This window comes from Sceloporus occidentalis, unplaced genomic scaffold (assembly GCF_023333645.1).
Source record: "Sceloporus occidentalis isolate IW3139 unplaced genomic scaffold, rSceOcc1.0.p SCAF_2, whole genome shotgun sequence".
Taxonomy (NCBI): domain Eukaryota; kingdom Metazoa; phylum Chordata; class Lepidosauria; order Squamata; family Phrynosomatidae; genus Sceloporus; species Sceloporus occidentalis.
The window spans coordinates 248,687,420-248,701,386 of NW_028316982.1; the positions used below are offsets into that span (position 1 = coordinate 248,687,420).

General features: G+C 41.3%; 1 protein-coding gene across 6 annotated transcripts in view; it reads left to right on the forward strand.

Annotated features, from left to right (window-relative positions):
• The window catches only part of LOC149319960 (centrosomal P4.1-associated protein-like), a 34,822-nt gene extending 26,040 nt beyond the window's left edge, over nt 1-8,782 (forward strand). For 5 of the 6 annotated variants that reach the window (XM_089512665.1, XM_089512664.1, XM_089512667.1 and 2 more), the window contains 10 exons: nt 1,668-1,800; nt 2,352-2,517; nt 3,623-3,862; nt 5,441-5,540; nt 6,127-6,236; nt 6,994-7,101; nt 7,269-7,409; nt 7,493-7,577; nt 7,707-7,827; nt 8,506-8,782. In XM_089512665.1, the coding sequence (XP_089368791.1) occupies nt 1,668-1,800; nt 2,352-2,517; nt 3,623-3,862; nt 5,441-5,540; nt 6,127-6,236; nt 6,994-7,101; nt 7,269-7,409; nt 7,493-7,577; nt 7,707-7,827; nt 8,506-8,698 (1,397 nt within the window). In that variant the 3' untranslated portion in view covers nt 8,699-8,782. The remainder of the gene's footprint in view (nt 1-1,667; nt 1,801-2,351; nt 2,518-3,622; nt 3,863-5,440; nt 5,541-6,126; nt 6,237-6,993; nt 7,102-7,268; nt 7,410-7,492; nt 7,578-7,706; nt 7,828-8,505) is intronic. The other variant, XM_089512668.1, reaches the window with a different exon arrangement.
• Nucleotides 8,783-13,967: the final 5,185 nt, after the last annotated feature.

The window sequence follows — 13,967 nt, forward strand, 5'->3', positions numbered from 1 at the left end:
CTTTTCTAAGACAAGATTTATTCTTGCTTGCTGTATTAAAGACATAGATATGCATCTCTCTAACTGCTCCTCGTAATTCCTGTTCCATAGTTAATCTAGGACTATCATTTAATATTGAAAGGGGTGCAAACTATCTTGAAAATTTGACCATTACTAGACACCATTTTTTAAAATAAAGCTTTATTTAATATAGGCGTGATACAGACTGCCCCTTTAGGAGCGGCCTGCACCCACCCCTTTTCTTGCTGGGTTGGGGGCAGGGCAGCCTCACTGGCACCCCAGAGGCCCCAATTTGGTGCTTTTCAGGACCACAGAGAAGTGGCAAAATGTCCTTCTCTGTGGTCCTGAAAAGCGCCACCTGGCCCCTTTCTCCCATGGCTTCGTTCCTGTGGCCGTCTGGTTGCTGCGGGAACAAAGCTTGAGGCACCGCAATGAAAAGGAGGAAAGAAAACCAGGAAGTGGTGCCGTCATGATGCCACTTTCTGTGCGCCATGTTTGGGCACTCAGCGGCGGCGCTGGCATCATGGCAGCCCCCATGTAGATGGGAGGCTGACATGATGCCGCCACCACGTAGTAGGGTTGCGGGGTGTGCAGATGCTTAACTCCCGGGCAACCCTACTATGTGTCCAGGCCGGCATAATTTCCAGGGAATTTCTTACAAAACCCATACATACCCCTTTGGAGATGAATTAGTAGAGTTTGTGTCCCATAAAATAATCTTCAGGAGAGATTAAGACTAATTACACCCCTCATAAATACATTCCCTGGAAGACTCTCTGAATGAGACTTGGTTTATTTGTTAGGAGATACTGAAAAATGAGTAACAAAATTATTGCAAATTCCCTTTTCTCTGATGCTAAGATTTGTAAAATTATGACTGAAATGGATATGTAATATGAGTCTCTTTTTAAAATTGTACTAAATGATACCAAATGTACTAAATGATGCTAAAATTTTTAAAACAATTCTCAAATTGATATTACCCTGCTCTTTTTTATATGGTTTCGCTTTTCTATCAAGTTTTGTGGGATGGATATCTTGTGTTTTAATTGTCTGAGACAATATGAAAAAGATTAATGGGGGAAAAAAGACAAAAATGGAGAGGGACATCTTGGTGCTTTCTCTCAGGCTTCTGAGGGTGGTTATACTGCTTTCTTTGTCTTTCCACCACTGGATGCTTTGGGGAACTGACTATACGGGATTGAGAGAAGGGCCTTCCCCCAAGATCTCAAAGCATAGGCTGGTTCATATGGGAAGAGATAATCCTTCATCAATATAAGCAATAGAGTTTATAGGCATGTGAGGCTCTCTAGGGTAATCTTGTGCAAACTTTTAAAAGCAGTTTTTTTTTAAAAAAAAAAGCTTTATTTCCCATATTGCTTTAGAATAAAGGTTTTGGATGTTTAAAAATACCACAGATTAAAATTACTGTTATGATTTCTGTCCATACATTTTACACATTAAATTTCTATGTGCCTAAACCCAATATATTTAGTCTAGTTCTGCTCCGATTCATCAATTTCTCCCCCACCCCTTTGGTTATATAACTGATTTCAAAACTTACAAACTAGATGGGACGTTGAAAGAATGAACTAGATGACAGCATGTTATGTATATCAATCTATAATATGTCTGAGCATCAAAATACAGTGTTTTTTTCCCATTAGGAGATTCTGCTCGTTCCCAGCTCTTGAAAGAGAAACTTAGTGAATTGGAAATGGAAATTGAAAAATTTAGGGTAGAAAATGCTTCACTTACAAAGCTTCGAGAAGAGCGTGAAAATGCTATGGAAAATCTCAGGTAACTTTGTTCAGAATATTATGTCTGACATGTCCCCTTATTAGAGAGTTGAATGTACCTAGAGTAGACCTACACACCTTACACTTGCCACCTATGGTAGTCCAGCTACAGGTTAAACAAGAACAGGTTAAACATCCTGTTTATGCAAAAACCTGTGTAATTGGCAAGTATCTAATAAGGATATCATGTTAGCTACATTCATTTATACAAATTGGATCTAGAGATATTTGCATATAAAGCATTGAATATGAGGTAGGAAGGACAAAGTGACATTAACACATTTGTATTGCTAGGTGATAATAAGTTTGTTGCAAGGAACGACTGTTTTGTGGTTTAAAAATTCTCTCTTTTTACTTAAAATTCTTGTATTCTGGCTGTACTCTAAAACATCCAAAGTAAGGTGGCTGGCCCCAAAATGTTAAAAACCAAATTAAACCTGACTTAATAAAAGCAGAAGAACAGAATGCAGGGGAAGGTAGTTTCTCCCCCTCCTCAATACTGTACCTATAGGTTGCCTTTATGTGTTAACTTGCTGCACTGTACTGTTTCAGGAAACAAATTGAAGACTTTGAACAACAGAAAATAAAAGAACTAGCTCAAATAGAAGAATTTAAAAAAGAAGAAACTCGAAAACTACAAAAAGAACGTAAAGTTTTTGAGAAATATGCACAGGCAGCTAGAGCCATCCCAGATAAAAAAGAACGTGATGAAATTCAGGTATGAAAGAAAAGAAGAGCCTATTTGGCTTTCTTCATTGGGAAAACATCTTCATAAAAACAAAACAAAACAATGAATTAATGAAGCCATGGTAGATAGTACATCTGTCATAGCTAACCCATGCTAGTAAAATGAACGTACCCCTCCCTTCTATATGGAATTATGCTGTCAAATTCAAATTTGAAGCTATTTGTTTCCTGTGATTCATGGTACTCAGATCTTCTGGGCAGCTGCTGTACCGTTTTGTCTGTGGTCTAGATTGATTGTCTCAAAGTGGACTGTAAATATTTTTCAGTTACCTAAGTACCAGTACAAGATACATAATGAAATGACTGGGAAGCATCAGGGATTCACCTTCTTCTCCATACGTTTGTGCTACAGTTGGGCCGTGGAGGTTTTTTAAAGAGTTGTACAGTGAATGGATTTCTGAATATATTCTTCATCCTCTTGAATATATGAATTATTCAAGAAACAAGCTGAGATCCTACATCTATTTATAGCACTGTACACTCAGTTCCACATCCTCCCACCATCTGGCGGTTGGAGTTCCTGCTGCTGCAACTAACTGGTGAGGAGTGGGGAGGCAATTCAGACCATGGAGAAGCAGTTGGTCTTAGATGGGGAAAGAAATGAGGGTGCACCGTTTCTTTCCCTTGAGAACCCAGAACACCTAGCTCTTCATAGCACGAATCAACTTCCCCTCCCTACTAGTAAGAGAGCTTCCTAGAGACCTTGATATATGCCAAACAGTGGGAGGTTTTTGAACAGAGTACAAAGGCAATGCCTCTGTGCCCTATCCAAAAAGAGACTTCTGTACCTTTGAAGTACTTAGCAGGTACTTGATTAGCAGCTTTAATAACCTGCTTAGCTTTTATTCATGTTTTCTACAATCTGGAATCCATTATTTCCCAGTTATAAGGCAAGGAGTACAAAGTATTGTAAAGTGAGTATACTGATACTTGTTGAGAAGGGGTGTGTGGGAGTGCATTGTGCACATCTTGACAGAGAATAGAGTTTTAATCCTGACATCTGCTCTGGAAGGAACTTTGTATTTCCTACATTTCATGAAATGTAGCAGAATGTGATTGTACATTAATTCATTAAGGCTTTGAAACAGCAAATGACAGCCCTGCAGGGAGATCTAAAAAGAAGAGAAGCAAAATGGTCAACAACCCACATGCGCCTCAGAGACCAGATAGAGGCCTTAACCAAAGAGAATATGCAACTACGGGAAGAAATCAAAATCATGGAAAGATGCCGTTTGGAGGCCTGGAAGAGAAAAGAAGCATCTGCAAACAAGAAGAAAGCAGATGGTTGTAGTTATACAAAGAGAACAGAATCTATTGTAAGTAGTTGGTTTTGGTGCATCAGTGCAGTTTATATTGGGTGTCAACATAAAGTATAGTAGCTAGGGTAACAGTAAGACCAGAGAGGTCTTGAGATCCTTGCTCATTCTAGACTGCACATTCAGGCTGCTGTGAACCATGTTTGCTCACTGTGCTCTTTGGCAAAAAGTGAGATATAAATATTACTTTTTTGTATCTTGTTTATATAACAAATATGCTATACTCCAGCTTATTGAAAAATTGAAGCTTGCTCTAGTCAGGAATCTAACGAAACAGCCATCTAAAGCATCCTAATTCTGTTGTGGTCAAAATTCATTAGCATTTGAATACTACTGAGTACTTGAGGTGTATGTCTGACAGATGCTTTTGAATTACCTCCTGCTTCTTTCAGTAGGCTAATTTTGTGTTTAGGCAGATGAATGAATATAAGACTGAATGAATATAAGAATGAATATACGATAGAGAACAAAACTGGAAAGGTGCAATTTGGAAGTGTAAAATCTTGACTGATAAGCTGCCCCAGTGTATATTAGTGTAACTTCTTTGGAATACTGTAATCACATGTGATTATGTATGTAAGAATATATAAATCTTGTAAGCTAAATATGAATGATTTACCATGCTCATTGATTCCATTCTTTTGGCCCACTTTTATTGCCTTCGTAAAACACAAGAATCGTGGCTTGATCCTTCCATCTTGAGATAAACTAGCACTTCCATTTAATTTAGGAATGATCAAGGCACGGTTCACTGTGCCAGTGAGTCAAAGTCAGTCAAACCAAAAGGAGCCTAATCCACCTACGTTTAATAACCATCCACTTTATAGATGACAATGAATCTTGCTTGGTAAATGAACAAGATTTGAATAGTTGGGCTCTCTCATCTGCATTGCAGTTGGAATGTTTAAGCATTTGTTTAGCAGGACTCCCAAGGTGATGTACAGTACAGCAAATAAAAACAGGCAAACATGTTATTCCAAAATAACTTTTTAATATCAAGTTTTTTAAGGTGAAAGGTCTGGAAACCGTGCCCTATGAGGAACGCCTTAGGGAGCTGGGGATGTTTAGCTGGAGAAGAGAAGGTTAAGAGGTGATATGATAGCCCTGTTTAAATATTTGAAGGGATGTCATATTGAGGAGGGTGCATGCTCCAGAGATTAGAATGCGGAAAAATGGATGCACACAGCAGGAAAAGAGATTCTACATCAACATTAGGAGGAACTTCCTGACAGTAAGGGCTGTTCGACAGTGGAACACACTCCCTCGAAGTGTGGTGGAGTCTCCTTCCTTAGAGTTCTTTAAACAGAGGCTGGATGGCCATCTGATGGGGATGCCTTGATTGGGAGTTCTTGCATGGCAGGGGGTTGTACTGGATGGCCCTTGTGGTCTCTTCCAACTCTATGATTCTATGATTATAGCTGTGCTTTAGAATTCAAATAGTTTCATGAATTAGTTTTGAAAAGTGGCAAATAGTGTAGTCAAGCAATATTTACTTGTAGGACAAATGATCTGTGGTATTGGATATTGTTTTAGCATTTTTACATTCTTATTAGACTGCTGCTTTGATTTTCTTTTAAGCACCCCTCAGCCATATTGCAAAAAAGTCAGACATTTTCATCAGTTCATCAAACAGAAAAGAATAGCAAGACAAATGGCAAAAGTGATTCCTCAACAGAAGGTAAAAATACTTAAAGAGATAAACAGTATGCTTTTAATAATCAGGTGGCATTTTGTTGCATCTGCTTTCGCTTGCATGTGTCCATATGTTACTTTTGTCTCAATGATTTTACTCATACTATATTTACACTAGCAAAAGAAAAACTCTTGATTCCTTTACTGTATGGGGCAGGTTTGCGCTATTTAAATTGTATGGACCTTTCACTTTATTTCCATTTTTATTACTTGGCTTGCTGGAGATTTTAGTCTGGAATTCATATATACATTGTATATATTCTCCCCCAAGTTGTTTTATTTACAATGAAAGAGTCTTTCCTGAAGTTAAGATCTTCTTGACCTAAAATGGTATAATTTATTTTTAAAAAATATTCAGCTCACTATAAACACCATATTGGTCCACCTTTTCTATTACCAATAGATTGTTATTAAATTATGTAAGTTACTGCTAATGTCACTAATGATTAGCTGTTGTGGGGCTTGGGTTACTTGGGCTGGAAAATAAAGGGGGGTGTATGGTAACCTACTTGGAGCCTATGTCTGAGGAAATATTTTAATTCACTTATGTTTTAACTCTTACACTAAAATAGGAAGACCACTTGCAAAACCTAAACCAGCAGCAGCACATAATGAGAGTTCTTTAGACAATACAACAAAGCCTTCCGAAGATTCCTCCAAGACCTTTATGGTAATAAGTAAAGTAAGAGAATTTTGTCTTTTTCATACTGTAGTTTGGGAGAGGGAAGGCAAATATAACCACCATCTGAAGTACTAGTGTTATGTAGAGAGAGCCACCTTCCCCAACCTGGTACATCCTTGAGACATTTTGGACTGGCTCCAGTGATCTCTCATTAGCAGCCATATTAGCTTGGCCTGATGTAACTTGCATTCCAAAACATTTGAAAGTCAGCATGTGGGGGGGTGGCCATCTTAAAGAAAAAAGTTCTTATCAGGGTTACTGAGTAAAAGAACAGGAACTATATGCAAGCATCCATAAGAGACAACCTACCCACTAATATTTAGCTTTGCTTGCTATGCACAGCTGCTTGTGAGTCTTGGGAGTCCAGAGTGTTGTTTATGTGGGCTACTAAAGGGGCCCACACCGCCTCACACACTATTTATGCATGCTAAATTTGTCCCAACATGTTCTGCAACACACTGGGTTGGACCCAGGCTTAGTTTTGCAGACCCACTGAAAGCAATGAGACAGGCCAGTAATTATGAATTCATTGCATCTTTTCTAGCCATGGCTAAGTCTGGATTCAACCCATTGCCTCCATGTGGCACATCTTAACAGTTCACATCACAGTCCTTCACAGATGCTGTGGGTTTGAGGACTACTGCAGTATTGTATATATTTTTTTGAAAATTTCCATTGACATGAATATCATTTAGTGCCTATAGGAATACTTCATGCCTTTTAAAAGACATTATTAGGGACTTCCTTCCTATTTCAGAATTTACCTGCCACTGGTATGGTTGACTCAGCACCAGGAATCACTTCTGATTCTTCAGATAGTGAAGATGGAATGGTAGAGAGAGAAGCAACTCACCCTGATGGAAAGGTAAGAGAAAGTTTCCTCTAAAGGTTTCAGAACACAGTACTTGGGAACAACGTAGTAGAGTGGAGGTACTTGTCTTTCCATTCATATTTTCCAATGTCAGACTATCAGAGTCTCCAATCTCAGTATAATTATCATGAAACATACCTTCATTGTATTTATTTTTTTAGGTTGAAAAGGTTTTTAAAAACGGTTGCCACCTTATTATCTTCCCTAATGGCACACGGAAAGAAGTAAGCTGTGATGGAAAGATTACAACTGTAAGCTTTTTTAACGGGGACATAAAACAAATTCTGGAAGATCAGAGAGTGGTATGTATCTAAAAATCTGTGTGTGTCATCATAGATTATCAGATGCTTCTACTAATGTCAATTTTATTAACTATTCTCAACAGGTATACTATTACGCAGATGCCAAAACAACCCACACCACATATCCCACAGGTTTGGAGGTTCTCCACTTCTCCAATGGACAAATAGGTAAACTGAGTCCCGTTTTTTGCCTCTTCTGCAAAGTGTACATTGATGACACTACATTGAATTTTAAGAACCATATAGACAAAACAAAACATATGAACATTCTGACATGCAATATGGTCATGATTGCAGAAAAGCATTTTCCAGACGGAAGGAAAGAGATTGTATTCCCTGATCAAACCATTAAGAATGTGTTGACGGACGGACGAGAAGTAAACATTTTTCCTGATGGCACTACTGTCCGCATACAGCAGTAAGGCTTTATTTTGATAAAACAATTGGTTATGTGGGAAAATGTGTAGATCTCATTTAAAATGTCTTTGAGAAAGGGGATTGTGTTGATTATGAAGGTATGTATGTAGTCCTCAGTGCCAGGTTTTACTGATCTACTAGTTTCTTTCCTACCCTTCCAATTGCCTCCACCCCTAAGTGAATGACAGGGATCATGGAGTCTGTTGGGCAGAGTGGCTTCTGTCATTAGATTTGTATCCCTGTAACAGAAGAACACTCCCAGCATTTCTTGAGATTGCCATGTAAAAATTAAAGAACACAACTCTAATATTTTGTAGCAGAATGACTATTTGCAAAACTCGACGGTTTCATAAAATAACTCATAAGGTGTACAGACTGGAAAATGAATATGAATAGCAGTTGGGACAAAAAGCTTAACTAGTTGCAACATTGGCCACTTTTGCAACAAATATATTGTGCATTTCAGTTGGCCAATAAAGGTATCACTGATGGATTTTTGTTTGGATTTGTTAAATGGCCAACACAGCTACCCCCTGCATGATAATTGCCGAATGTTTTCCTTCCCTTTTCTTAACGTTGCTGAATAATTTAACTGTAAATGAAAAATTGCTGAATAATTTAATTATAAATGAAAAACCACACTGGAATTTATAGTTATAAGTTGCTTGTGTCTTTTAAGGGATGGAAGTAGGATTATAGAGTTCAGTAATGGGCAGCAAGAAATACATACAGCCCACTTCAAGAGGCGTGAGTATCCTGATGGCACCATCAAGACAGTGTATGCAGATGGACGCCAAGAGACTCAATATGCGTCTGGTCGAGTAAGAGTTAAAGATAAGGATGGCCATGTTATTATGGACACTGTACCATAAATGTGTGCTTCATCTTATTTATGTTTTCTTTTTAGCTTTTTCTAAACACTACCCTAATCTCGCTTGTAAAAACTATTTGTATATAGGCAGTAAAATTGTTTTGTCAATAAATTTTTAAAGAATTGAGATGTCTTACTCTAATGAATGGGATTTTACATAAATCACTGCACACACCTGGATTGTGAATGTATCCATCAGTTAACTTCAAGGGACAGACGTTGAAAGATGCAGAAGTACATTTCTGCACTGTTAAAATTTTGACATCCTTCAATCACTTTACAGTGATGTTAATAGCAACAGCAAGATGTCCCAACCTGGAGTGCCCATACTCCCAGGGGACGCGAGATGTAATTTCAAGGGTGCAACAAAGAGTAGCTTGTGTCCTTGAGTGATGGGTCACAAGTCATTATTCATTTTTTCATGAATAAGAAGCTAATTGCTCAATTTAGATTTACATTTTATGCACAAAGTAAACTTAAATTGGTTAGTCACTCTCACTGGTCTGTTATTCAGCAGGTACATGGCTGCAAATGCCATGACTATTTGGAAATAAGTTTATTCATAGTGAATTTTTGATACACTGTTTGGCAAAAGATAATCTGTAACACTGGTAGGAAGCTCTAGCGACTCCCAAACATTTTTGGGCTACCGCCCTCTTTCTTCTTGGGCAAAAACTCTATAGTCTCCCACACTTACTTCTTGGTATTAAGTCTACTGCTCTACAGGAAATTCAAAACAACAATCTTAGCCATTGCGCCTTTGTAATTGGTCACATTGGCAGCTGCCACCGAGCAGCAAGTTGAGCAGCAACTAAGAAGCCTCTTGCCCATGTCAGCTTTGTGAGAAAGGCCAGCATGCGCAGGAGGCTTCTCGACTGCTGCTCGGTCACTACTCCCTTTGCACCTGGTTATCCTGATCAACTTGGGAGCAGCAACCAAGTTGTAGGGCAGTACCGGTAAGAGGCTTCTTGGTTGCTGCTCCCAAGTTGATCAGGTTTTATTTTATTCTGCATCAATAAAAGTATAGTGACTAGATCAAGAGAAGTAATAGTGCCATTCTATTCTGCTTGGGTCAGACCCCACCTGGAATACTGTGTCCGGTTCTGGGCATCACAATTCAAAAAGGACATTGAAAAACTAGAGCGTGTCCAATGGTGAAGGGTCTGGAAACCATGTCCTATGAGGAAAGATTCAGGGAGCTGGGGATGTTTAACCTGGAGAAGAGAAGGTTAAGAGGTGATGCTTTGATTGTCATTTCCTGCATGGCAGGGGGTTGGACTGGATGGCCCTTGGGGTTTCTTCCAACTCGATGATTCTATGATTTTAGTTGCAAAAGGAGAAGCTCCCTGGAGAGGAAGGATTCCCATTCTTTGCTGGGGCAGAAAGGGGCACAGCTGGCTTTCCACTTTTCTTCCTGGTGAGGAAGGACTCTCAATCCAAGAAGGGCACAGGACTATGTGAAGAATCAACCACCAATACCCCTCCCGTTCCTTCTGCATAGTTTTGTCATCCTCCTTACACACAGACCTACTCACACAACTTCCTTGCCTTACTCACACAGCTTACACACAAAAATTGTTTCTTCTTCATGGTCTCTGCAAATCATACAAATGGGTTGTACTGCGCCTGCACAGTTCAGATCGGAACCTTCTGGAATCACTGGGCAAAGTTTACTTTGCATCTTTTTAGTGGTAGCTCCGCCCATCTTATATAAGTTCCCTGACTTCCCGCTCTTTCCACTGTTCCTTCTTTCCGCCGCGTTGGCTGCTTGAGGAACTTTGCTTTGGAATCACTTGTTCTTTGGAAAATTCTGACCTTCTGCTTGTTTAACCATTTTGAAATTCTGACTCCCCAGTGTTATAGTTGACCATTTGGCTTCTTTCCTGACTTAGTTTTTGACTTTTGATTTGGTTTAAGATGTCTCCGGCTCCATTTAAGAGCTGCAACATATGTGGTGGTAAGATCCCCGGACAGGATCCCCACTCTACATGTTTGCTTTGCCTGGGACAGGGGCATGATACGAAGACCTGTGCCCTCTGTAAGTCTCTGACCCCCCCCAGACCAGAAAGAACCGTGATTCCCAGCTCAAGGCGGCCCTTTACCAGCAGGCTCTGTTTCCCTCTGAGACCTTGCACTCTGCTTCCTCAACGGCGGCTTCAAAATCCACACTGGAGTCCGCACAGGGTGCTTCCACATCTGTGACCCATGGTTTGTCCACCAAGGCAAAAACTGCATCAGACCCGATCCCTAAGTGGGATTTTGGAGCCGAGGGAGCTCGCCCGAAGGCCAAGTCTAAGCCCTCCGAAAAGGACAAGACTAAACAGAAGTCTCAGGACTCGGGCCGCCAAAAAGGATTCAGCCCAAGACAAGGATTCGAGTTCCCAAAAGGAATTGAGCTCTAAATCCTCATCTAAAAAGAGGCATGCGGGTGGAAAAGAAGCCTCACAGCTCTTCTCAGGCTAAGAAGCCTCTTACCAAGTCATCGGAAGATGACCAGGCTCCGGTACCCATGTCCGTTGATCATGAGACTACCTGTTGTCATTTTGGTCCCCACAAATCTTCCACTGTGACTTCAGCTGCTGCAGCCATTGCATCCTCAGTACCAACCTCACTCCCAATGGAAGTGGCCTCTACCCAAATTCGATTGCCCAGGGCTACTTCTCCATCTCAAGTTGTCCTCACCCATGATGAATCGTTGAATTTGGACCATGACGACTCCCATTGTGACAACTCCCGGGCATCCCCTACCGGTTCTGATTCTCTGATTGTTAACTTCATTGTGTTCCAAGTTATTTATGCCTTGAAACTTGAATTTGCATGCATTGACAATGACATCTTGACCAATGCCTTTATGCTCCATTTACAAACTGTTGACAATGTTCATTTTTTTCAATTGCCAAAGTTGTCATGGTTGACACATGTGCCTTTTGACTTGAATACCTTTACTGAAAATGCATTGCAGTTGTTGATGGTTGATTGAAAGTACTTGATTATGGAGCTACTGAATGCTTCAAACACAGTTTTGGTTCAAAAGGTTTTTATTATGTTGATCTCAATAAACACAATTTTATTTGAATCTCATTGATGTCATGACACTCCCTCCGCCACTGACCTGAGCTTGTCAGTCTAACCCATTTGTATGATTCACAGAGAAGGACGAAGGAGGACAGGTTGCTTACCTGTAACGGTATTTCTTTGAGTGGTCATCTGCACATACAAATCCCGCCCATCCTCCCTTCTGTGTCCTGCTCATTATTGTGTTGCTCCTCTGTCACTTTACGCGGCATAGATTCGGAACTGGGGAAAGAGCGGGAAGGTGTGGAACTTATATAGGATGGGCGGAGCTACTGCCAAAAAGTTGCAAAGTAAACTTTACTCAGTGATTCCAGAAGGTTCCGAGCTGAACTGCGCAGATGACCACTCAAAGAAATAACATTACAGGTAAGCAACTTGTCCTTCTTCTGCTACCTTTTCTCTCAGCCTTTCCCCACAGCCTGCCAGCCATATACTGGCAAAGATCACAAAGCTTAAGCAGGGCTCTAAATGTGAAAGCTGTTTTTTGCCACTGCTTCTCCCCTGCTGCCACATGATTTAACACCTCATCTCCACCATGGTCCTAAAAGCCACTGGTTCACCTTGTCTTATGTGTCAATACTTTCACTGAAGGCCTCTGCCACCTTATTTTTCATCACTGCCCCCCCCCCCCAGATCTTTCCACCACCCCCAGGGGAGAGATACCAGCCACTTTGGGAAGCACTGCCCCGATATAAAATTAAGGCTCTCAGGACAATCAGCATGTGCAATTCCTTCTCCAGAGCACGACTAGCCTGTGTGGCACAGTGGTTTGAGCACTGGGACTATGACTCTTGAGAGCAGGGTTCAAATCCCTGCTTGGCCATGAAAACTCACTGGATGACCTTGGCCAAGACACAGTCTCTCAGCCTCACAGGATCGCAATGGCACCCCCCCCCCCCCTTTTGAAGAAACTTGCCAAGAGAACCATGTAAGGCAGGGGTAGGCAACCTTTTTGAGCCGGGGGCCAGGTTGCTGTCCCTCAGACAACTTGGGGGGGGGGGGGGCGAAGCCAAAAAATAAATAATTAAATATTTTTAAAAAGAAATAAATATATAAGTAAACCAGGACAAATGTAGGACAAAATTTTCAAATGGAAGACACTTTTTTTAAAAAATGGAGGACACGTGAAAAAATTTGCAGATTTTTAAAAAAATGTTAATATAAATGCATGTTTCTGAGGCTTCTATAGACAATTACCCCCCAAAGGCCCCGGCGGCAATCGGCGGCAGGACCAGGCGGGGGTCGGTCCCAAGGCCTCGCCGGGCCACATCCAGCCCGTGGGCCGCAGGTTGCCTACCCCTGATGTAAGGTATTGCCTTACAGTTGCTATAAGCTGAAAATGACTTGAAATCAAACACCACACTTGCTCCTTCAGAACTAGCACCCCCATGAAGAGCTGAAACAAGCACTGACAAAAGGAACGTCATACCATCCCCTAGGTTTCTGGGTGAAATAGGAACGTTGGGTACTTACCGTGACATGTTCATTTCCTGCAGAGAAGGGTCCCGGCATCCTGTAATCTGGGTTTAGCTCCTCCTATTTGCTCCTGTAGGCAGGGACAATAAACAAAAGACCGGCCCCTATATAGGGAGGAGCTAGCCCCCCTGAGCCTCAGTCAATAACAAGCCAAGCGACTAGTAAGGTAGTCAAGGAACTGAACTTTAGTAACATCAGCTAAGGGTTAACTAGAACACCTTAGAAAAAAACTAGTCCAAGAACAAACAAGAACTCAGAAAAACCAATCCAGCAACAAGAAGAAGAACAAGGCAGGTCCACCAACAGGCAGGTAGGGTCGGAGGCTGCAGGCAGCACCCGGGTGGGCAGGATGCCAGGACCCTTCTCTGCAGGAAATGAACGTGTCATGGTAAGTACCCAACGTTCCTTTTCCCAGCAGAGAGGGTCCTGTCCTCCTGTAATCTGGGATTTACAAAAGCCCTCTCGAAATGGGAGGGAGGTGCTGCTAGGAGACTGTGGCCCCCGACACAATCTGTTGGAGGAACCTCCTTTCAAATGACGCCTCTGCGGACTGAGACACGTCCAGTTTGTAATGTCTTATGAAGGTCGAAGGCGACTTCCCTGTGGCCACCCTGCAAATATCTGACAGGGAGGCGCTAGTGGTCAAGGCCACAGAGGTAGATGCACTCCTGATTGAGTGCACCATCAACCCCTCGGGTGGAGTGAGATCAAGAGTTCAG